Source organism: Achroia grisella, unplaced genomic scaffold, assembly GCF_030625045.1.
Source record: "Achroia grisella isolate CSIRO2021 unplaced genomic scaffold, CSIRO_AGI_Agris_v1 utg544, whole genome shotgun sequence".
Taxonomy (NCBI): Eukaryota; Metazoa; Arthropoda; class Insecta; order Lepidoptera; family Pyralidae; genus Achroia; species Achroia grisella.
Genome location: NW_026712929.1, coordinates 654,858 through 680,640, shown reverse-complemented (window position 1 = coordinate 680,640; position 25,783 = coordinate 654,858). Strand labels below are relative to the sequence as shown.

Sequence of the window (25,783 nt, the reverse complement as noted above, 5' to 3'; positions counted from 1 at the left end):
GTCTATCTGTTTGTTCCTGCTAATCTCTGAAATGGTTGGCCGATTTTGACGGGACTCATTTTGTTGTATGGTCATGTTTTATGTCCGAGTAGATGTGAAAGCGAAAGTCCAACTGGAAAGTACGGTCAGGTCACTTAGAACGGTCCTTCTATAGATGGCGCATACTCCTTCCATACGCCTTGTAAAAGCATTCTTATTGTTACGAATGAATAAACTATTCCATTCTCTCATCAGTCACTCTTTCAATCGAGAGTTTCACTTTTGAATTCCATGAGAATGTTTAATAATTTCTTATTTTTACACGTAGTTGTATTATACTACGTTTCGATTTATTATAAACATAGTTGTTGTCATGATTTATGTGTAAGCCAATCCCTTAAGCTCATGTCTGCCGTCGTCACCGTCGACTGAATTGATCACGTATAAAATGACACATTGTTTGTCATTGCAAACAATATGTGATTTATTCTAATGTATCATAGTATTATATATATTATTATTGTATTGTATTGGTAGATTTTTTCCAGACGAAATCCTCGCGTCTTACTTAGTCATTCTTCCATGAACGTTATGGGTTAACTTGTGACTGACATCGTAGGATTATTTAAAAATGAAACGTTTTAACAATCACATATATTTTCCTTTATTTTTGGGTCTACGGGGTTACTAAAAACAGAAATAAGAAAAACAGGTAGAAGTAGTTGTGGCATAACTGTAATACTCAGACGTATGGTATCGCGAAGTTTTTGTAGATATTAATAATCTCTATTGCTATTGTTTTTAAAAATATTCTATCGCCCATGTTCATTAGGGATTATGTAGGACTCTGGATTGTAAAATAATTTTTCAATGGTCTAGTACTTTCAGAGATTCATTGTAAAAAAATGTTTCCTCTTTGTCATATTAGTATGGATATCTACCTAAAAATAAGATGAAAGAACGAAAATTATTAAAATATTTCTTTCTTTACCAATCTTAAACATTCGCAAATGTACAAGCCACGACTCTCACACGCAAGTAAAACAGTTTTTAGTTACAGCTATGATTAACATTCAGTGGTCTTTGTCACGGACAGTTATTTCACGTTCTTTTGTATCAGTCAGAGTAACTGAGACTAACATAACAAAACAATTATATCATTAAACTTTACACATAAATTTTGTGATTGTTAACTTTTGATTTGACCAGAGCTCGAGTGGTTGACTGATTTTTTTATGAACTTGTTTATTTATCATGAACATTTAACAAGAATCCGTAATTAATTGAAATTGAATATGTCTTTGTAATTAACTGAAACAGCTACTTATGTACTATTTTTATAAAACTTTTAAAACGTAGTTTCCGGCATTCTTTAAACAGGACGCAGTCTGACAAGCGTTATGCATCTTGCATAACGCTTATCAGCGTTCTATCATTCTTGAACCGACTTATCACGATCAAGTAACATTTACCAAGATTTACCTCCTACTTTGTGTGGTGTGGTGTATGTGTGTGTATGTAAGTGTATGACCACTTGTGTGATCATCGAACTGTATGTTAAATATTTTTGTATGCAATACATATTATCCTCGTTTCATTTGTTTGTATCTGTTAGCACATGAAACCTCTTTTTGTATAAAAGCCATATAATTGTAATTAAAAATAAAAAATAAAAACTTCTTTTCTTTCTGTCAACACGGTCTATCATTTATTATTAATTTTATTGATTTTAAATGCATTATAAATAGATCACAGTTAGAAACACTAACAGTATCTGTCAATACGAAAATTATGTACAATAATAATAAAAAATCTGATTCATTCATATGAAGATATACATCTTCATATGAATGAATCAGATTTTTTACAATAATGTACATAATCTTCTTTTTTCGTAAGTCTTACCTAACTTGTGTTAGCCAATATAATAATTGATAAATACCATAATATCATTTTAATTTATCATTTTTAATTCTCTTGGCACTACGATTAACAGTACGTGTAAACACAGAAATGTTTATTTCACAGCTTGTAATAGAACTAAATGGAGGAAAATGCCTACCTTTATTTATAGCACGTCTGGTTATAAGATGTGGTTAATTTTTGAACAAAATTAAATAAATTCCAATGGAGTGAGTTATGTAATTCATAATAATATACGGTAAATTTTAAACCATTTATGAAGACTTTATCCTGACTTGAATCCTTGAATTTTATGCTATTATTGGCTCTATGTTGATTTTAAAAATATCGATTTTATAGTTCAATTCTTGACGAAAGTTATAGGCATTGAAGATAATGCTAAAACCCCAAAAAGTCTTGACAAAAAAGTTAGAATGACCATTTAGTGAAAAAGAAGGGGACGAGGAGGGCCATATCTTTAAAATTAAACGACTGATGAAACCACGGGTCATACCTAGTATTATATATTCCGTGATGTCTGTGATGAGTATTGAGTCGTTAACGCGCCAAATGATAACAAATAAACTCATTTACACATCTATCAAGAGTGAGCAAAAGTAATAAGTTTATATTTATTATTAATTAAATAATGTTTACTTTGTAAACAAATTCAGAGAGGGTTTGAGTACAGAAACAGCTGGAATATCATTGCAATCATTTAAATAAAACACATTAGCATGAGACATACGTTGCCTTTTTTTGTTAACTTGTTGTTTTTATTAAAGCTAATTATTTTACGTACGCTGTAATTGACTGTTTACATTGAATCTTTATTTTACATAATTGTGTTTGTTTAAATTACAATGCATGCATCTTAACTCAACACTTTTGTATATTATTCCTGCAAACTAAAACAACTTCAAAATAGTGATGTAACACATAGGGCTGAGCTGTAAAAACAATTTTTTTTTTCGTTTTTGTTGCTGTAAATATTCAATAGACTAATATCAAGTATGTACGCGTTAAACAATCATCTGAGTGATTCATCGTGATGGCTTGTGTACAAAACCTAACGCTAAGTACTTTGACATCTGTTTTGGAATGCGGCCTCGAGGCTCTATACGTGAGGCGTACTAGCTTCGTGTTATCAGTAAACAATATTGTTATGTTCGGTACTCCATTACCTTCATGAGTTACTAGTCTTCTAAATTTTATATACGTCGGTGTATATATGAGTTATTAATTTTTGAAATATAATCTATACTATTGCAGTGAGTATAGGTTATGATCAAAATTAAATAATATGAAAGTTTTCGCTGAAAACGTTTTCTATAGCTTTTTAACACCTGCCTAACAAATGCCTAAAGATACTCTGTGAGGTGAATCTGTGAGCTTATTTTTAGACAATATATTGTGGCATTTTTGTCACTGATATATGTTTTTAAAGCATTTGATATATCAATGTATGTAATGTTTCTTAACATTAATTTAGCTATTATCATTTATTAATGCTGTATAAATCATTAAATATATTGTTACTGTACAAAAACATAAGCAGTTCTAATCATTCAGCAGTAATCAATCAATAACTGGGATATTAATAATGATGATGATTTAATAATTAGTTTTTCTGTGATTTTCATATTAATGTCAGACGTAAATTTGTGAATAATTTCACGATTCGAGAACAGTATTGCTAGAAATAGTTCTCTTTATGTCACCAATATATTGTGATGCTTTTATCAGATACCTATTTTCAAAAACTGTTTAGTTATAAACAGTCTCTCATTTATCAATGTTATCAGCGATATCGTCCACACGTGAATAGTAGTGATATAAGTGTGCGCGTAAATTAAATAAAGAAAGAATATTTTAGACATTGTACTTGTTCCTATAAATGCCACGGCAAATGTGCGGGATATTATATTGAAAACACTAATATGTATTATAATTTAATCATAACTTTGGTCGTAATCTGAATTATGAGGAATATTAATTGTTTATAATACACACAAAACTACCTACAGTCCAATATTTTATTATAAAGTGTATATATTTTTGAACCAGTTTCTTGTTTGCATTATTCTACGATGCAGTGCTGATTCGTACCACATTCCTAACAGGATAATTTTCTGTTGGTTGAACCTGTGACACGAAAGATTAAAATGTGTATGTGTGTGTGAACTGGTTTTTAAATATTGCCTGTAGCTTGATTTCCTGGGAAGCTTTTACGCGTATAAGTTTAATTTAATAAAACTATTGTTATTGTTATTTGTTAACACTTTAATAATATAAAATAAACTTTCTATCCCCATATTGTATAGTTACAATTTATTCATAATAAATTGTGAGGAATGGTCAATTTTAGTCAGAATTCGAAATTAAATCAACTTGGGAAGTTGTCTAATTGTATTCGAAATACTACGAATGTAGACACGTAATCTAAGGTCGTAGAATAAATCGGCCATAAAATTTAATTTTTTGTGTACTAACACGCAAATTAAATTATAAGCCATTATTTTTCTGATTCCTTACCAGTTTATTGCAAATACGTATTCGATAATCAAAACCCATTTGCACTTGTTTATTTTGATGGAAGTTTATCTTGGACGCTTTACCTTTGAACACACATATGAGTTAATTATTAACCGTTTGTATTGGTGAATTGGAAACATTGGATTTCACTCATTTATTACTTCATCATTACTTATAATTCCAATTTGTAATCACGGAAAAAATATTGTATCGTTTATAACCGACTACCTTTAGTTATATCTATATTAAATATGTTCGTGTAATTTGATATTGATATTAATAGTACATATCTACTAATAAGAACATGAACCCATATAATACATTGATGCTCATATACGTGGTTGTGTTATCTACTAATTGCTATGTTTAACACATATTCAAGCTAGGTCCCTTGCGGGCAAGGCCAAACTCCCGGTCATGGACACTGCTCCCAGTTACCACGAATGCAGTAATAAATAATCATAATATACAAACATATATCTGCTTCTTCAATTACATTTGTTGTTAATACGTAACGCAAACTGCATCTGTGCAGCAAAGATTACGGAAAGACAACTTTGCGACAGTAATTTCATTGTGTTTCCACATCGTTGGTTTGTTTCATCAAATTATTATGTCATTGTCTGTGAAGGTTACGGTAGTTTTTATTGTCTCTGGGAAATTATATTATGTTAAAAAATACTGGATTAGTAACATTTTCTTATTTAATTACGTAGTTATAATATTAATTGATGTTATAGGTATTACAATTTTCTGACAATATTAAAAAGAGACATTATATATTTTAATACTTATTTCATTTTCGTTTCAGTCTGATATCTCTTCAGTCGTTAGAGCTCAGAGAAAATTTGTTGAAGTCACTACCAGAGTCGCTAAAAAATTTAACAAAGTTGGAGAGGTTAGATTTGGGCGACAATGAAATTGAAGAACTGGTATGTTTTAATTTTATTTATTACGATAAAATGTTGGAGTGTTTCTTCCATCTTCATATTGTTTACGATGTTACTTCTTTATTACAGCCTGGATTCGTCGGAGAGTTGCCTGCATTGCAGGAATTATGGCTGGATCACAACAAGTTGCAGTATTTACCACCAGAAATTGGTAACTTAAAAGCTCTAACATGTTTGGATGTCAGCGAAAACAAACTGGAGAAACTTCCGGAAGAAATCGGCGGGCTTTGCTCCCTGACTGACTTGCACCTCTCGCAAAATATGTTAGAAACGATACCAGACGGTACCGGCGATTTATCCAAGTTAGCTATACTAAAGTTGGACCAAAATAGATTACATACGTTAAACGAAAATGTAGGAAGGTTAGTACACCATACTGTTTAATATATATTTCAGTTTGTTAGTTTATCGTGCGTTATTTATAGACGTAATGATTCTGAATTGCTTTTTCAGGTGTACAAATCTTCAAGAGCTTATATTAACGGAGAATTTTTTAATGGAGCTGCCTAAGTCGATAGGGAATCTCAATGAATTGACAGTACTGAATGTAGATAGGAATTCTTTGGGTGAAATACCATTAGAGATTGGAAATATGATGTTGTTGGGCGTACTAAGTTTAAGAGATAACAAATTAACAAGACTGCCAAATGAACTCGGAAATTGTAGATCACTGCATGTTTTGGATGTCAGCGGCAATAGGTAAGTACTCAAATAAATCAAATAATTGTGCAAATTCCTAAACAAAATATACACGGAGTTCACTATGCCATAATACAGTTATTGAAATTCATACAGGGACGTTTCAAATTACTATGATGATTCCTAACCTATAACAGAAAATAAATTGTGAAAAATAACGCCACACATGTAATTATATGCCAATAAATACTCTTTTCTTTTTTTTATATGTTCCATGTACAAAGTGTCATTAATCAACAATTCTAAATTTAATTGGAAATAATATTATAACGTGTAACAAAACGTATCCTTGTATATTATAACTGTAGGCTTCTGTTGCAAAGTAGTTCTGTTAGTAGACTTCCAACTGTCTCAAATATATGTAGCTAATGCAAGCACTATACATATATATGTCGAATATTTTATTGAGTGTACAAGAAATGCATCCCAAATAGGGTGGGTTAGGGTGGTAAAAATATTAATCGATGTACACGAATGACATGTTTGTCAGAGCATCGACTTCTTTTAATTATATTCGTGTGTGCTCGACTATGGCATTAGTCGTCGTAAAATAACCGTGGTCCGATAATATTGGATTTCTATATTTTATTACTTTCAATATTAAATTGTTATAAAGTTCTATGGTTTCTACTGTACAGCTTATTTTAATCATTCGAAATAGGTTTATATAAAGTTAATTAAGTGATTTACTTTAGATATTTTACTATTTTAACATGATCCTTTGCACGACTGGAATGTCAAATAAGCTGAAGTTGTGCCTTGTTGAAATTAGAAATCATTTATGAAAATCAGTAAACGGCATCATGTACAGTATGTAGTACCACTGTGACGGCCTCCGTACTCTTAATGCGTTGCTAATCGTAATACGTGTATACCTAATTAATAATGAAAACTGTGCATTATTAAGAAAATGACCGATATGAATGTGTTAAAGTATCGCCCACCTACCACATTTTTCTTTAACATAATCGGCAGATGTTACTGTAATAATAAATTAAGAATATTGATAAAAATGAAACTTTATTAATATTCCAGGTTACAATACTTACCCTACACATTAGTGAACTTGGAACTAAAGGCTGTTTGGTTATCGGAGAATCAGGCACAACCTCTCCTGAGCTTCCAGACAGACAGAGATGAAACTACTGGCGAGAATGTTCTCACCTGCTTCTTGTTACCTCAACTTAGTTACACGCAACAACCAGGTACGTTATTTTATATATTTTTTATACTAATAATTACGCTTTTGGTGTTTTGTTAGTCTTAATGTACATTGATGAGCATTGGTTAGATAACTGAATGAACTTTGAACGTGGTAATTATTCAATATTTTGTGGTTTTATCCCACTTGCGTATTATATTGCATACAGAGATAATTTATATCTCTCCACAAACCTACCTACTTACTAACATTTATAGGTTTTAAACATGCAAGGAATGTGTACTAGAGCACTAGTATATTTGAAAGCTTGAAAGTCTAATACTTATTTTATTATGACCAATAAATATTGGCAACAAAATAAGTATGACAATATATATTTATATAAGAAATGTAGATAATTAATGTGCAGATAATATACATTTTTATCTAATTAAAGTTTTTTCTTGTTTTCTTATTTTGCATCATTTAAATAAGAGAATTGCGCATATTTAATTTTTATTTACGAGTTTACAAAATGTTTTTGTGGCAATTATTTATTAGACTGACGTACTGACTATTGATCATATACCTACACTTACAACATTTGCTGGGTAAATTAAGATTTCCATAAATTTCCATAAATATTTACTATGACAAAAGATAAGATATCATTTAATATTGCCTTTTTCAAAGTAATTTCGGTTTATTTTTTAATAACTTTTCTTACACCTTATTCATTTATTGTCTCCTCATTTTTGGTGATTGGTTGTCAACAGATATTAGGTTTTCATTAAAATATAGTATCGTGTAAGTATACCAAAATGTCTAAGACAATGAAATATAATATCTACCGATATGGTATATATACATGGCTCATGACAAACCAGGCAATCATTCGTATCGTAATTAAAAATTTTATTGAATTTTTTGTCTGTTGTTGAAAATTAAATGAATGCTTCATTAAATTGATTTAGACAAAAAAAGTACTATAGCATAGTATATATAAAAAAATGATCTGATAAGTGGAAATACAATATTTAAAGTCGCTGTTGCATATATGTAGTTTGCTATAATTATACTTTTTAATATTTTTCATATCGGACAATTCGATAAGAGATTAATGCCAATTGATTAGATAATTTATGAAATAATAGTATAAAACTAGAATATAACAAAATATATGTTTTAATCTAAATATTCGATTAATTTTACACTTTTTGATTGATTACTAGTCTTACTAAGTCGTAGTTTCCACTGTTGCATCCTATGCACTTTCTATTTGAATGCAAAACAAAACATCAAACTCTTCTATTAGGTTTCTAGTTTTAGTTATATAAATATCTGTAGTTCGAAATATCAATGTTATCTTCACTCTTCGAAATATCTAATAGAAATCAGTTTTTATAAATACATACTGTGTGTACATATATTAACATCGCAACTATATCAAAAATTTTAACATTTAAAGTTCTACATACGTTGTTATAGATTATCATTGACTCAAGATTAGTTTTGGATGTTATAGATAACATTGGTGTTGAGAACCAGCATTCCTTTTAATCATAATTCGTCCTGTATGCTGATTGTTTATTGTGATGTCAGCATATAGTGTGATCATTGTCCTTGCATATGCTTTTTGTGCTTTTTTTTCGATTCTGCATACATGTATCAGTAACAGTTTTATCTCAATTATAATATGTATCCAATGCGAACATAAAAAATATAAGTCTAACCAAAAATATAAATCATCTTTTAACATAGCAAAAGAGGCACTATAATAATTGATGGATGAGATATGTGAAGCGATAAATAAACAATGTTACTACAGTTTAAAAATTCTCTCATCATTTATAATTAATAGAATTGTTACTGATACATTATTAACTGTTCTGTTTTTGCTGTGTATATATACTAAATGCCAGTTTTTGGCACTTGTCACATAATGATAGAGCTGGAACACACGTCCGAAGTCGGCAGTGGACATTGGTACAGGGATCACAGATTTAATTCACAATCGCAAGAAATATTTAGAGTTAAAGGTAAGGTTCACATGTTTTTGTAATATTACTACACTTTTTAAAATATTGCACTGTAATATTAGATGTCACATTATTTGATTGCATATTGCATTAATCTAAATATAATAATTTAATATAGAAAACAGCAGAAGTTAAATCTGGTAACAAAGGTAGGTTTATCATGGGTGAGCTGTGAATATCGTGTATCTGTATATCGCCAATGCTTCATAATGTGCTTAATGTAATACGTCAACGTACATGTTTGTTCCGTGTAGTTATATATTAATCTCTAAATGTGAAATGTAATAGTATTTGTTACAGGTATTAAAATATTTTTATAATTTCCTTGTTTTAAATCTCTTAAAGTATGCTATGTTCTCTAATGTGGATGTTCCACTAGGATCAACCAGACCATATTTTGCCTAGATTTCTTTATATTATGAACATGTACTACAGAATAGTATAGTTTTTAGATTTCTAAATAATAATATTCGAATTGTGTACTCGTTTACGTTAACAGTATATGCTGGCAATGCACCAGTGAATGATGATAAGGTGAGCATGATCTCATGTTAGTTGGCTCGTCGTGGTGAATTCCCTACTATTAACCACAATGGTTTCAAGGACGGACAGTGTCGAAGTGAAGCTGACATAGTTCTTATTGTTAAGAATGGCGATACTAGTTCCTAGTATTACAGAGTACAAAATGTGATTAGTTTTTGACTAAGTACGTGTGTTACATGCAATATTATTTATAAGGCATTATCTAATGTTTAATACATTTATAGATACGAGTGCATCACGTGAACGCGACCTTGATGACATGGACTGGCAAGAAAAAGAAGAGTCCCGTACGCATTCTGTCAAGTTCACAGAAGAGTACACAGAAGCTAAAGAGGTGAGCCTATGCTGTTGTATATTTACAAGATCTAGAACACGGTGTCTACACAACACACAATCATCGAATTTTAGAGCTACAAGACAACTTTATAATTCACTGCGTTATGTACCGTATCGCTTCCGTAGTGCGAATCTTAGGTTTAGAGAGGAATTCAGGAAAATTGGCAACTGGTTTAGGAATAATCTGTTAGAAAGGTCTATGCGGAGAGCCTATCATGCATTGACTTCTGTTATTGTTGTCTTAGATTAATTGTTATATGGTAAATATATAGGGAAACGAATATGCATGATCTTTTTTGTATATTTTATTGAGTGTATTTATGTTTATTGTGTTCACTATTTTATAATCAGTATTATTCCTTAATTTTTAAGTTTAAAAAATAATATATTGTTGTTACATTAATATGAGTTTTACACAAATGTACAATAATTACACATACTTTTTAACATGAATAAAAAAGCATGCTTTAATTATTATATGAGTAAACTTAAGAAATTACTAAATCACTTTATTATTTTTTGTTATTTGAAAAGGACTAGTTTTAAATATAAATATTTAGAGGCTTTTCTTTCCATAAGTTAAGGACCAGAACACAAAGAAGTTTCTGTTAAAGATTCACATTGAGATCTTATAAAAAATACTGGTTTGACATACATACGAAAACCTGTTCTTTGTGTTTACAAAATTGTAAATATGTAATTAATGTTCATGCTATGCTAATAAAAAGTTGAGTTTATCCTGTTACTCTGCATCTTGTTTATGCAAAATGTATTCGAATTATAGTATTAAATTATTACAGTAAAATGATTTTATATAAGGCCTGTTTCTTTTTAACATGTGTTACATACTATTCAATCCTAGAATTATATTAACATTTACGCCACCCCAATTGTGTCTACTATGTTTTTCAATTAATCATTCCGTAAAAGCTTGAATAAGTTATTTGTGGTACTTTTATTTTTTTATTTACAAGATTTTTTATAACTCGTATCGTCTTGCGTCTTAGTTATTAGTAACTTCGATTTTTAACTCCGTCAGGAACAAATAACTAACTGTATCAAAATATCTAGTACAATTAGTACAATACCTAAATTCAAGCATTTTGTTTAGCTATATATGCGCCAATAACCAATAAATGTTCTATTAAGTATTAAGATGAGTATTCACTTGTTTAAAAGCTTATATACATTAAATTATTGTTCTATTTTCTGTTTTGAATTCAATTTAGCAGATAAATAGTCTGAATTTTTACTAATTATGTATAAAAACCTATAATTTTAAACAACGCGTATACGTTGCGTACGCGTACGCGTTGTTTAAAATTATAGATAATTTGCACTGTACATGAAAATTACAATGTATTTTATTGTGAATTAATTTATTCTCTATATACATTTCTATGCCTGTATTAATTTTAGATTTGAAATATAATATGCACAGGTAAGGTAAGCTTAGCACAGAAAGGAGATTATTTCCAGCAAACATTCACTGTAGCTGCGTTCTATTTGAAGTTGGGCTTAAATAGAAACTTTGCTAAGTATAAGCACGTAAGGCTTTCAGGTGACAAGGGCGTTTAAAAAGTTATAGGTACAATAGATAGTTCTACGTTTTTAAAAGTACATGCACATTAGTTTCACATTAATTTTTATAAAGTTCTGTTTTGATGCTTCTAATGATCATGAGTAATGATGCAATTTTTACATTGCATTTAATTTTTATTAGAAAACTACGTGAAATTAAAAAGGGATTTTAGACAATATATACGTACTCTATTCCTACCATATTTACACTTTAGCTAGTTAAATTTCAAGTCGATATTTCAGCGCTATATTTTTTATTTCAATAATATACCCAATGTTAATAATATTTGAAATTGTACCGAATTTTAACACTTTCTGTCAATTATCAATCATCAATATTTCGTCGTGACAGACGGTTTAACTGAGAGTAATTAATTTTGAATATATTCGGCCCTTATAAACAGTACTACTGTTTAAAAGAACTATAATATATATTGATAACTAATCTCGAAATCTCTCACAGTTTACAGGTCATTGTATGTGGATAGCCGTTAAAGTCTACAGCAGGATTATTTTGTTTAATTTCGTAGCTATTTGATATTTGAGAGACTGGAAACATTTAGTGAGAGGTATCTACCATTGTAATTGTAGGATTCATAACTTTTTTAGGAATAACTATTAAATTCGAAATAGATTGTGTATATCACTTTCTTATTAGAGTTCAAAATCAGGCTGTTACTAAATCTTAGAATAACAACTGATTGTATATGTATCGATTAGTTCTATAAAAACTTTCTAATACTAAAACTAATCACCATGTAAACGATGATTACTATTTAGGTTGTTGCCTTGATAGTATTTAAACACGACTTATTTTTGAAAATATATGTGTAAGATATATTTCAGTACTCTTTACAATATGGGCATAATAAGATTAAAAATCGTGCCTTAAAAATAGTTAGTTAAAAATAGTTCTTGGCTACATAAACCTAAAAAAATAATTAATCTGAGCAGTAGCTAAAAAACACCTTTTAAACAAGTACTTTGATAAATGTTGGAAGTCAGTTGTCGTTGTTATTTAAAATAAATTAACTAATAAATATAAACTAGTTAATATAAGGCCAAAATACAACTACACTGATTGCTTACAAAATATAAATAACAGTACTAAATTATTTTATATTTTATTAGGCACCACTAATTTACGACGTCACTATTTAATTACAGCATTGAGTTGCTCTTATCTTAGAAACCGCCCAAGGTGTAGATAGATGTGCTAGTAGGTTGCAACCGTGTACGATGACCTACTTTGCATATTTTACATTAATATTTAGGAAAATGCGGTCAAAGAAGCTATTACTTTGCATTGAATTTAAATTTATCTCAATGTAATCTAATATATTTTATATTAACTTCAGGAAGTAGTTCAATGAAATGTAGACACACAAATGATGAAATTTATTTATGATATTCTCAAACGGTTTATTAAGTACTTCAATATAAATAACTGTTTATTAAAGCTCTGTAAATTCTATCCGGAAACAAATATATGACTTGTACATATAAGCTGGCGTCGCACTGGTCCTGGAAAAAATGTTTGATTTTAAGGTGCCATCAATTCAGGAGGAGAGTGAAGATACGACACCCTCTGAGTCTACATTCACACCACAATCGTTGCTAGGGTTGCGGCGGCCAATAAACGTAGTCCGCAAGCTAGTCACCGCACAACGGAGAACGTCGCTGCAACGCCTATCCTCCTCTATAACTAACCTCGCGGAGGTACGCGGCAGAGATTCTCAACGTGTGCATTCACAAACATGGCTCTATCCTCTAATGTGATATTATAACGCAATAACATAAAGATAAAAACAGTATTATATAATCAAGGTTAAAATGTATGTTAACTTTGAATATTTATAATAACGGTTTCGATGCAAAAGTAGTGTTACGAATGTTATGGAAAAAACAAATATTACATACGTATACACTTCTCTACATTCAAAATCATGGCAGATCCATGTTCCAAGTATTTTAGATACTTCCTGAAAATGTTTTTTCTGTTCAAATAATTGTGAATGCACTCGACGAGAGCCGTAATGCGCTATCCGCCACTAAACCTCTTGCTCATTAGAGTTCTAGTAACTAGACATTATTTTGTTTCTTTGCTAAACGTAGATTTAATGCAATTACTATTATTTTATTTTCGTGAAGCGTCGCATAATTGATTCCTTTTTAACGATATTCTTTAATACACACATTTTTGTAATTATGACACTAGGGAATTTTAACACTTATACCATGATCCAAATGTTCCTTTGCATTGTATAACCGTAGTTGAATTATTTAGTAAAACTTTCACTTATTGTGGAATGAACGAAGATATTAACATTAAGTTTGTAACACCAGTTTCGTTGGAGTATTTTTGTACCGCACTGTTTGATCTGCACTTAGAGTAGATTAGTGTATCAGTACAGACGTCGTATTATCTGGGAGGTGACGCTGCGTGTAACATCATATCCTGTTATTCATTTGCCTTGCTTCGTACGTTACGTGTGCGGTTAATAGGTTAAATGATAATTAGCTTTAGGACGACTGACACTATAAGCATCCTATAAGATCTAAATCTAGTTCAATAAATTTAATTGGTTGTATTACACAATTTATTTTTCAAATCTGTATTAAATATTTTTATTTTATTTCTTAAGCTTATATTAAAGATATTTGACAAATGTATACATAAATACTATAATATATTGACATTATTAGTACTTTCACAGTGCAGCCAATACATTAAATAGAAGCAAACAACAGCCATATTTTTATTACAACACATGCAGACATTCATAGTTGAATTATAAGCTTTAACGCATTCTTTTTATAATTGTTTTACGCACTAAGTCTGTAGCATGCGCATGTTAATTTTTATTATTCATAATTATTACAAAAAATAGTTAGTTCAAACTCGTACATATCTTATAGGATGTAAGTAAGACTATAAGATTTTCTAACGTAAAAAAAGAAAGATTTATATATCCAACTATGTACTTTAATTAAATTTAACACATGTATTTATATTAATCGAATTTTTCAGACTCCATTTGTACGTCAAAATACGCCGCATCCAAAGGAATTGAAGGCGAAGGCTCACAAGATACTTGGCCGTTCGCCAGAGAGTGCCCACGTGCAATCAGCTGCCCGCGATCTGCCTACTGCGAATGGTTTACCTACGTCACCTCCAGAATCCACGCCAGTGGCGGCGGTGCAAGACTACGAGGTACTTTTTTAGTTTATATAAAAAAAAACTGCAGATATGCATTACCGTGCATGTGTTCATACATAAATAATCTTTATATACACCACTGCAGGGCACAAGTCTCTTCCCATAAGATAACTAATTATATATAAGTGAGGGTGGTACATAGGGCTTTATCTCTGAGTCTCCTTTTGCTATGTGCTTATTTTCCCTAATTGATTCTTACGTCACAAAGGTGATTAAACTTATTTTTTGACACAAACTTTTGGTTTTATATGACAGTAAGAAGACAACAGTCGAGTCTTTATGAATGCCAACACTTGAGGGTTACTGCAGGTGTCACAATAGTTTTTTGTGATGTTCAGGTCTATAATTGATATTTAACACTTATGTATTCATTTTTTTTATATAGAAAATACTGAACTGTTTCGAAATTAAACTGTTTGTTCCATTTAGACATATCGCACGTGGGTATTTTTAAAGCGTTGACATTTAGACTGTGCTTTATTCTATGTGAGGGAGTTAAGTTCTCAGATGTATATACTGGCGCATAAGAAACCTAATACGAAGTTATATAGGATTCCCAAGTGCTAAATATATACCAGCGATAGGGGGGGAGGATCATAGATTAAGCTACATACTTGTTTTTGTTAACAGCCGGTACAAAACACGGAAGTTGATTCCGATGTCAGACATGAAGATAACGAATACACAGGAGCTGTTGAAAGGGACTCATCCGAAGGTGAAAACGACGATAACGACGACTCTGACGAATTAGAGGTACATTTTTTTTATAGCAAGACCTTAACAGTTTTATTAACATTTTTTATTCTTTTCAAATGCTGGTAACAATAAGTAGACTTGAAAATATATATGCTTCCAGAATTAAACTGTTCTGGAAATAAAATAAGGGGTTTATAAGTTATTTCATAATATAAATTATAATTATTAATATTATATTTTAATATAAATAACCATGTTTTCTCTTGCTCTTTCTTTTGGTATTTATTTGCTTAGCATAACTGTTGGTTTAGTGCACTTTCGGGGATCGTACTGTACTTATATTGTATAATTAAGAATGCAATGCATATATACAATAACATTAAATATTGTCTGTGGAAATCGTTGCATTATATGTACGATGAATGGTGATTAATAATTGCAACTATGGTTAATTTACTGACTGTCTAATGGACTACTATTTAATGCACGGTCAATGAGAACACATTTTTTCAATTTAATTAGTAATAACAGAATCTTAAAAGGTTACAAATCCTCTGCATTTTCCTGAAGTTGCGATAGCTGGTGATAATTATTTACCATCAACTATGCTGTTAAAAAAACGTCCATGCCTTTTTATAATTTATGGACTCTGTTAGACTAGTTGTTCAAGCAGTTTCACCCACATGAAACCTATAGCTATTAGCTATATTATTATAAAAAAAAATATTCATTAGTATTAGCGTGGAAGTGTAAGAAACATGCATTCACACTCGCAAACTTCCGCGTTTATAATATTAGTAAGCTAAATAATAGTCCATGGATGTATTGCTACAAAACGTTTCCCGTGCAAGTGCACCTAAACGTATGAGATTGGTCGGTGGCGGGTAGCACGGTACGCGGCGCGTGGCGTGGCGCGTGTCGGTGCAAGAGCGGGCGGCGCCCACGGGCGCGGGTGGTCGCCTGCATCGCCGCGACACACCACACCACCTCAAGAACAAGCGCGTCAACCAGATCGACGCCGGCCGGGCGCGCGACCTGATTGCGCAGGTGCTGCCACCTAGCATAAACGACTCTTGTGTCAACCTCGCGGAAACCCAGCGATGACTAATGCTTTATCGTCGCGTCTGATAAACGATTATAACACTTCCGTTTTAATTGGTCTGATTGATTGTTTATAGTGAAGTGTTGAATCCAAGCGGGTATTCATTGGTGCGAAGTAGTTATAAATTGTTTTATTGTATTTTACATAAGGATTATTTTACTAAATACGGACACATATTCAATGAATTTTTTTTTCATTATATAAGATTTAATTTCACATAACTGATTTTAATAATATGTCATTATGGCCAGTATATGCATGGCTGAAAATTGTAGCAATGTGTATTAAATAAAAAAATAATGATATTAAACTAAATATCATGTTAATATATACAAAAAAAAGTACAGTTGATAAAAAGCCTCTTCTTTTTGAAGTCAATTATAAATATGGGTTTTTGAAATAACAAGAAACATAAAACTTTCTATAAAAAAATAAATTAATTAATTAACTACATCCTAGCTATATAATTTATTATATCACACGCATTCTTCTCTAAATATATGTTTGTAAGTTTGGAAACATTTTTCCTGTAATAAAACGTTTATTGCAAAAATGTGCCGGTCGAAATTAAAGCTTAATTATATGTTTCCTGAACTAAAGGAAATATAGAAAGATATACGGAAATGACGGACACATGGTTGTTGTTTCTAATACTAAATGTGTATCGAATATTCGTGATGCTTGACTTGTACCATTGTTTACAAGTGTCGTTATACCTGTACCTTGTACAGTTTATGCAAATATTGACGCTGGTAAATGTTGGCATTGCTGGGTTTCTTGCACATGACCAGTAGTAGCTGATAACATTGTTGTTGTTCTGTAGCATGACTCTGTAACCTATTTGGATGTATTCGTTTTTAATAACATGTAACTGTTGCTTGTTTTGTGTTTGGTTCTGGTATCGTAGCTAGACTCTCATATGGACTTGTTATAGTAGGTCATGGTTAATTTGGTAGTAGTTATAGTTGTTTTGTATTGAAGTAACATAGTTTTTAATGTTTGTTTTTTCTTGTATACAATATTCAGTAATTATAATTCCAATATAAAAAAAAACAACTCCAGTACTTATAATGATCTAATTTCTGTAACGCATTGGCAAGGTGTTATTTCTCAATAATCCTTTTTTTATGTATTCTTAATGGCTACAGCATATTGCCCACCTGATGGTAAGTGGTAACCGACGCGTCCATACATAAACAGCAATACAAACATAACATTATATTACTTATTATAGCCAGTTAGTGCATTATAAACAAATTAGTTCTAATTAAAATATTAGTTATACTTCATAACTAATATTTTGCTATTTTTACTGTCATAATTAATCAAAAGAGTTGTAGCTCAAATTGAATGGAATATCGTGTCAGCTGAAACACTACTCTTTTCAAATACGTTAAACTTGTATTCACTTTATTATTTGAATGTATAAAGCGATAATAAGTGATAATGAGAGAGTCATGATGAAGAGCATTAAATCATTAATAAAATTAGTAGTAATTTAGGAAATGTAGTACCTTGGTATAAGTGTTCTTAGGCGTAAAATTTCACCTGTATATACTCAAAAACTTGAAAAAATTCTCCATACATATTGATAGTAATCAAATATAAATGATATATGTGTATTCAATTGGTCTTTTTTTTTTTTTTTGTTAATAATTGCCCCGTGGTGAGGATGACGTTAAGTCAGTATGTCGTATGGTGAATTCACCAGAAATTAATCACAATTGTGTCTAAGAATAATGTGGAGGTCAACCTCAATTATTGCTTTATAATTTTTAGTGAATACAAAAAAGTGTATGAAATAAATATACTTTATTAAGACAATTGCATTAAGTGACAAAATTAATCAGTCTTAGTAAAATGTTTTAATAAAAGACTATATATCACTATGAAATAATCCCGCCAAAATCTTTGAAGTATTCTTAAAAATACCTGAAATTCACTCAATAAGAGTCTAAAGGTCAGATCAATATTATTGATAAAAAAAAAAGGAAATAAACGCTCTCATTTATCGGATTATATTTATGATATAGATTTATCGTTAATCATTTCCTTGATAGTACAATTTTTACTTACGCGTACATGCTTTAGTATATTCATTTTGTTTGTGTAGTGATTCAAGAATATAATACACATTGCGTAATTAAATTGAAAATTTTAACTGTTTATTAATTTGGTTTGTCTAAAAGCTGAGTGATTATTTATTTACTTGCATTGTGAAATGTGTTTAAGTTTTATGAAAAGCTTCCTGTAAACGCATGTATGTTACATTTCTGATATTCCTACGGTTTAATTAAAATGTCGCTGTTAGTGGCATGTATACATTTCATATTATGTTTAATATATATTACAAACTGAAAATCCACTTTAAAGTTTTAGCTTTAAAGTGTAATTTCAAGGATGTGTAATGTTTTATTTAATCTAGTATTATACTTAGTGCGGTATGCTAACTATTGCAATCTCAGTTGGAATAATGAAATCTTTGCCATACTGGTTACCGTAATACACATCAAATATAGTTTACACAAGACTGTACGGTAAAAGTTGAAGAGAAGGAGACTGGCAGAAACAATAGACTCGTGAGATTGTTTCACAGCGCATCTACATAGGCTGTGAGCACATTAACGTAGAATGATCAATATGGCGGGTCATAGCATTAAGCTATAGCCTGTTTTAAAATGACAAAGTAATTACCAACTTTCTTATACTTGTAACGAATTAATATGTATGCATGTTTATTTGGAGCGGGAAATAAATCGGATAACATCAAATCTTGGCGTGTAAATAAGCAATAAATCTGTCAGTGAGTCGCTCCGTTTCTGTAATCACGACCCGACCGTGGGTAATTGTTGGAATACCGCGGGTGTTACGGGCTGATGCGCGCGGGCCCTCGACCACAACGTTCACCGTAGACCCTCTGTGAGGCTCGCAGAAATGAGTGCCTTACACCGCGCAGCTCATAACAATGCTTCGTGTACCGCGATTAATCGATAAGTGAAGTGCCGCTTTCTCAATACCAGTGTTGTGTTAAATATATCGCCAATAAACACCGACTAATACAAGTACCAGTTCCTTATCCGTTACCTATTAAAATGAGGTGCTTGAAAGCGGCAGGAGGATGGCTCGCCCGGGTGAGATACCTATGCGAGATAAAGACAGATTTCAATTTAGATTCGACTGCATTTTGTTTGGCTTGGCTCGCTTGCGTTTTGTGATATCACCGTACCGTTTCACTGAAATGTAATTTAAAATTTTATAGTTACTTCCTAGTGGCTGTGGCAGATGTCGCTCGTGATAATGTTATACAATATGCCAAACTCACTTTTCGCCTCTTTATTGCACGATACGATCGAAGTTTATAACTATATGACACAGAGTGTAACATGACAATTTGTTTGCAGGCGATTAAGAAACGAGAACAACAAGAGGAACAGAAAACTGATGATGAAGAAGCTGGTGAAGAAATCCCCGGAGATACGGCTGATGGTAAGTCATAATTGTTTTTTATGCGGTTATATCTTAGCGATAAATTTATATAAACAATGGAATGAAATCCCGTCGTACAATGTTTTCCTGTCATCATTATATATGGTAGCTAGGTTGAAATATCATTTTACACTGTCGTGACCACATACTGTCATGTTGCGATCACGAACGTGAATCGAGCGAGTCGATTGTCACTCTCCCGTCATCACACACAGAGGTAACGACAGCGTTTATATTTGTAAGAAAAATATTGCATATCTTTCTAAATTTGTTTGTCGTGGTTACAAATAAAATTATATTTTTCGATATGCTGGATAGTATTAAATATTGTTCCACACTACGATTTTTGTAAATAACAATTAACGAATTTTGGAATATAGTAAATCATATATTCCTATTAGTTTACTCTGTGAACAATAGCATGTTACATTAGACATTTTTTTAACAATTGTTTAATTTAGTACCTGTTTTAACATCTTGTCTAAACATTATATGTGAGCGGACGGTCATTATTACGCAAATAAGTCAACGAAGCGTTTTCCATAAGTAACATACGCTTTGAAGCGGAAATTTGTAACCCATTAAAATTGTCGTGGAGCGGAAAAATGGGGCCTAGCGAAAATGTTCTTATCTACCCTCTTGTTTTATTTTAAGCAATAAGCCAGGACATACCCAATGATCGTTTTGTATAGAGTAGATATCGCGACGTTATCAGCTTATCTCCTGCGCTCGGCGTGCCATTTCGCTACGTAGAACGAAACCCCACAATGCTTCATTTGTAGCGAGTCTGCCCGCCATATAACACTTTTGTGAAATTTAATAATAATCGAGTCGCGTGTTTGTCTTCATGCGACCAAACGACTAGAATTCACGATCAGTGACCAAACGGTGATACCCAAGTGGACTGTGAATCAGATCGGATTTGTACACAATCGATTAGTTTCAAAGCGGTTTGCGTTGACATATCTGGTTGTGAATTTAGTTTTAAAACGGTTATTTCGTTTTTACCATTGTTGGGTTATTGTGGAACTGCAAATCGAGTGCTGGAATAGGAATATACAGTGTATTCGGCAACCTATAAATATGAAACTTGGAATAAATAAGTACCAAAATCTTTATTACTCATTCAAAACGTGGCGCTTAGTCAACTTACGAAGGTCAGACTTGGTTATTGTATTTGCGCATAAGTGAGTACTGTTCTCGAACTCTCGGATTAAATATCTTGGTATGAGTTGATTTGCTCCCTTTTTCTTTAAAATTACAGGCTAATACCCTGTACCTGCTTTTCGCCATCAACTTTCTCTGGTAACTGTACTATGCAGTGTTACTTAATTGTTTATAGCAAGCATTACTGTCACCACCGAACCGTTCTCAGCGCTGCTGAACTTAATACTTTCCCACACTCACTTAAGCGATCTCTTAATTTTCGTCGCCCTCTATAAACGAGATCTGAGAATTACACCCGTTAACACTCCGTAGCATTACTATTAAGCAGTTAAAGTTATATGTGATTCGCAAACACTACCATGTGTGTTAACATTTGGGTTTACACTATGTCGAAACGTTTACATTTCACGCTCATCTAATACACGATAAAATTCCTGTAGAGATATGGCTACAGATATTTTTTACCATGGCATTATCTTGTAGTTGCTCTTTTTGCAACTAAATGGCCCACTTTGACCCACTTTTGTCCTACTTGTTCATACTTTGAATTTGAATTGTAATAGAACACGACATTTCAACTACCTATATAGACATGTGTCATACAAATTGTATGAATTTAACTATACATGTATAAAAACATTAAAGGTAACATTTTTATTCAAGTTTTGGTAAGTTTTTAATATATAAATTTTCCCTGTTAATAAAACTATTATATTTGTCTGCTAGCTTAATAGATTTTAAAATATTAATACATATATGTTAAAAGAATACAATTTTATTAAATTTACGCAATAAATAACATGTTTGCTTATACAAACACATTTCCTGCCTTGACTATTAATTCTCGACAATTAGTGTGTATTTAATTGAATTGCGCGAAGCAGTTCTCACAATTAACATAAAATAACTAACGATCCCTGATCTCCGAATCAGTGAGCATAGAGGCGTGTCCTAACTAGTGTAACAATTTCACCTTGACCTGACTGTTCCCTTTAATATTCTTCACCGTTGTTTATTAGAGAATGATACAAGGTAAATGATAGAACTAATGCATATAGATGTAATGACATCGCACGCAGCATGCGTCTCGAATATCAAATTATAGGAGCGATATATAGAATACGTTATAGTTAATATCAAACAATATGTCTTCAGGGAAAAGATATGAATAGGTAGTTATTTGTTTGCTCATGGTACGTGTAATTGAACTGACAATATTATCTTATCAATTTCAATAATAATGATTCCAGTGTCAGTCGTATATTGCATTCTTCATAGTAGTGCTGTGTGTATTATTCGTGATTGATTACTTTCATAAATATAATAGTAATATTTAAGACGTACACCAGTTGAAATAAATTTAGATACAATGTTCTTGTTGTAATAACTATTATGCAATACATTTCAGTATTATTTAATTTACTCTAAAATAATATGATATCTATTTATGTATATGTTGTTATTTTTTAACTTTTGACCAATTTCTTTAATTTATATATGTAATTTTCTTTAATTAGTATATGTGGGTCAGATAAGACTAGATTTGATTAATGTCGTAAGGGCATTATTATAATTACTAGTTAATTACATGTGTATTGTATAATTATAGTAATGTTGTGTTTTATAACTACATTGTATAGTAGAGCTGTGTCGATAAATGCCTGCAACGATAGTGGGGCACTATCGTTTAATGTGTAATAATTTCTCTACTTTTTCTCTTTAGGGTCATCCGATCTAATCCGCTTTCGTAATTTGATGGATGTGACATGATCATAACGTGCCCTGAGATATGAACACCTTTGGAGATGAACTGCTAATTATCTCACGTTTCACTATCGACTATTTTATTCATCATATTTTTTTATTACCTGTCTGAACATCATTTTTGATGCCATGAGAATTGACAGTACCTTTGTCTGTTAGTCGTGTCGATGTTTCGGCTATGCTGTTTTAACCTCAATTAACTCGGACAACGGTGTTCTTGTTCTCGGTTGTTGTGGTCATTTACTAATACATCGACGGTCATTACTCATCATTCATGAACAACGTTGTAAACGTCATTTACTTTCCTTCGTAATAAGTTACATTGTTATATAACATTCTCTATGAGCTATAATTAATTTGTTATTAAATTTAGAGAGTTTCTGATTCCAGCACTCGAAATGTCAGTGTGATATTTAAATCTAAGAACGTAAATAGTTTAAATAATACCTATTGGTGTATATTTTCGTTGAGTATGTGAACTTTATTAATATGAAAGACAAAAGACTACAATTAAAGTTGAGTGTCCGTTCAGACGGGTCACTTACCCGTAATAACTTAAGAAGTAGTAATAGAAGTATATCAAGTACAGGAAGCAATAGCAGTGCTGGTTTGCCTGTGAGCGAAATATTCGCTATCGATCGTTTCGATCCGCCTCAAAATAGACCTTTCGTTATTCTCAACAAGTACAAGCGACAACCCAATCAATATCCAGGACAAAGCCTACCAGCTTTAAATGAAAATGATACAAAATATGTAGGCGGTTCAACTAGAAGAAATACAACGTACTTTGATTATCCAGAACAGGATTTTTTTGCGTATCCGTATCCGCATCCATATCCTATCCAATATGTACCACATTTTCAACCAATGCGATATGAAACACTTCATGAGGATGCAATTGGGCCTATGTATGGATCGTTGCCTCGACCGACGACATCGATGCATCATAACCAAAATGAAATTGTACCAAATTCTGGTAACTATACTTTGCCTGCGAGATCGGGGCCAAGACGAGTCCGTATCAGCGAGAGCCGGCCTATTGTGCACGGATATGGTATGTCGTAATGTAATTCAACATGATGTTTACTTTTATTTATCTAATACAAATTTAAATTGCTTTGGTCGAAATAGCCTATGGAAAGATATTTTCGATATGATAAAATTGTAGTGAACTGTGTTCAAGTCTTGTCAAACGGAATATTCTGCGTATATCCAGATTTAGTGAAGTTATTAACAGCAAGCTGTGTTACCGGAGAGAGATTGGCCTTATAGAAAGCTTTGAATAAAGACCAATCTTGTCGTTAACCAGCAATATATCACAATGTAACTGTCACTGGTATAAATTTTCTCTTTCAACAATGCTACTGTATTTATAGCAGATTATTTACATTCACAGTTATTTCTCTGTTATTAGTATTTCCGTTAGTGTCGTAATGACACATAGATAATGGATATGAAACATAAAAAAATATTCTTTAACCAAGTTACTATTGTACAAGATCTTTACCCCTTTTACTGTTGACAATAGCACACAATCTCGCTCTATGTACATATATTTCTTACATTATTCTCTTTCATTTAATGTTTATACGTAGCCAAATCAATGTAAAATCGTATTTCCAATATTTGTCACATCAGTAGTAAATGTGTGGGCAACTATTTATAGCAAAGTCAGAAGTGATATCTTGACATCTAATTGCAATAAATTAACTTATTTTATATAGAGTCATAAATATCTAGCGATTCATAAGAATAAACTGAGATTTTTAAACCAGCATTATTATATATACTTTTCTATATCATGTTGTTTGTGTTTTGAACATTCAAATATATGGCATAATTAGATCCGAACGATATGTTCCGATTAAAATTATTGTCATATACTTTATATGTTTTATTGATGTGTGCGTAAGTGGGCCGAGAGCTAGCCAGCCCTCCCGAGGGACGGACAACAATAGCTGCAGCAGGGCACTCTCCCCGCGCTTACTGGTGCGCTCTAATGAACCACACCGATATCAGGTGGACGACGCAGACGCCCTTGCCGTCAGTATACCATACACCTCCACCTCATATGCTTTTATATTTGGAGGCTTTTTAAAACAATTTATTGTACAATTATACGAAATGGCGGTGACCAAGTCAGCCGTCCGCGGCGTTATGTGCTCTATCATGGAATTCACTTTCAAAGCAAGTAAGGCTAATGTCTATCTACACGGAAACTATACAATCTTCTATTTGTTAGAGAGAGTTCTGTATTGTTATTGTTGCACTAATCGGTGTAATTTATTTTAATTTTTTTTTATCTAATTTTCTTCAATCTCCGCGAGTCATACAGAGGTCAGTACCGTTACGATTTGTTCCGCTTGATATGTCTGAAGTCACTTCATTGGTATGTGTACAAAACATATTCTTGTTTTAGTAGAAGGTCGATGACAAATTAATGTCTATGTATTTAGTTTTGGCATATCCATTGAAATACGCAACATGAATTTTGAATACGTTACTTAAATAACCTTTTACTAGTAGATAATGCATGCAATAAAATTCGACACAATGCTTACAGTACATGATTATATAAAGTGCTACTGGTCATAATTGAATGCAATGAAAGATTTTCTTTACGATTTATTTATATGTCATCTG

The 25,783-nt window shown here is 31.7% G+C and overlaps 1 protein-coding gene across 9 annotated transcripts in view; it reads left to right on the top strand.

The window, feature by feature from the left end:
* LOC131847902 (protein lap4) overlaps positions 1-25,783 on the top strand; it is an 83,886-nt gene that overhangs the window by 22,799 nt on the left and 35,304 nt on the right. For 7 of the 9 annotated variants that reach the window (XM_059197601.1, XM_059197605.1, XM_059197603.1 and 4 more), the window contains exons 4-13: positions 5,228-5,348; positions 5,436-5,728; positions 5,820-6,065; positions 7,101-7,270; positions 9,156-9,245; positions 10,013-10,122; positions 14,737-14,919; positions 15,556-15,678; positions 16,510-16,668; positions 20,125-20,209. In XM_059197601.1, coding sequence (XP_059053584.1) covers positions 5,228-5,348; positions 5,436-5,728; positions 5,820-6,065; positions 7,101-7,270; positions 9,156-9,245; positions 10,013-10,122; positions 14,737-14,919; positions 15,556-15,678; positions 16,510-16,668; positions 20,125-20,209 — 1,580 coding nt within the window. The remainder of the gene's footprint in view (positions 1-5,227; positions 5,349-5,435; positions 5,729-5,819; positions 6,066-7,100; positions 7,271-9,155; positions 9,246-10,012; positions 10,123-14,736; positions 14,920-15,555; positions 15,679-16,509; positions 16,669-20,124; positions 20,210-25,783) is intronic. The other 2 variants (XM_059197599.1, XM_059197600.1) reach the window with 2 other exon arrangements.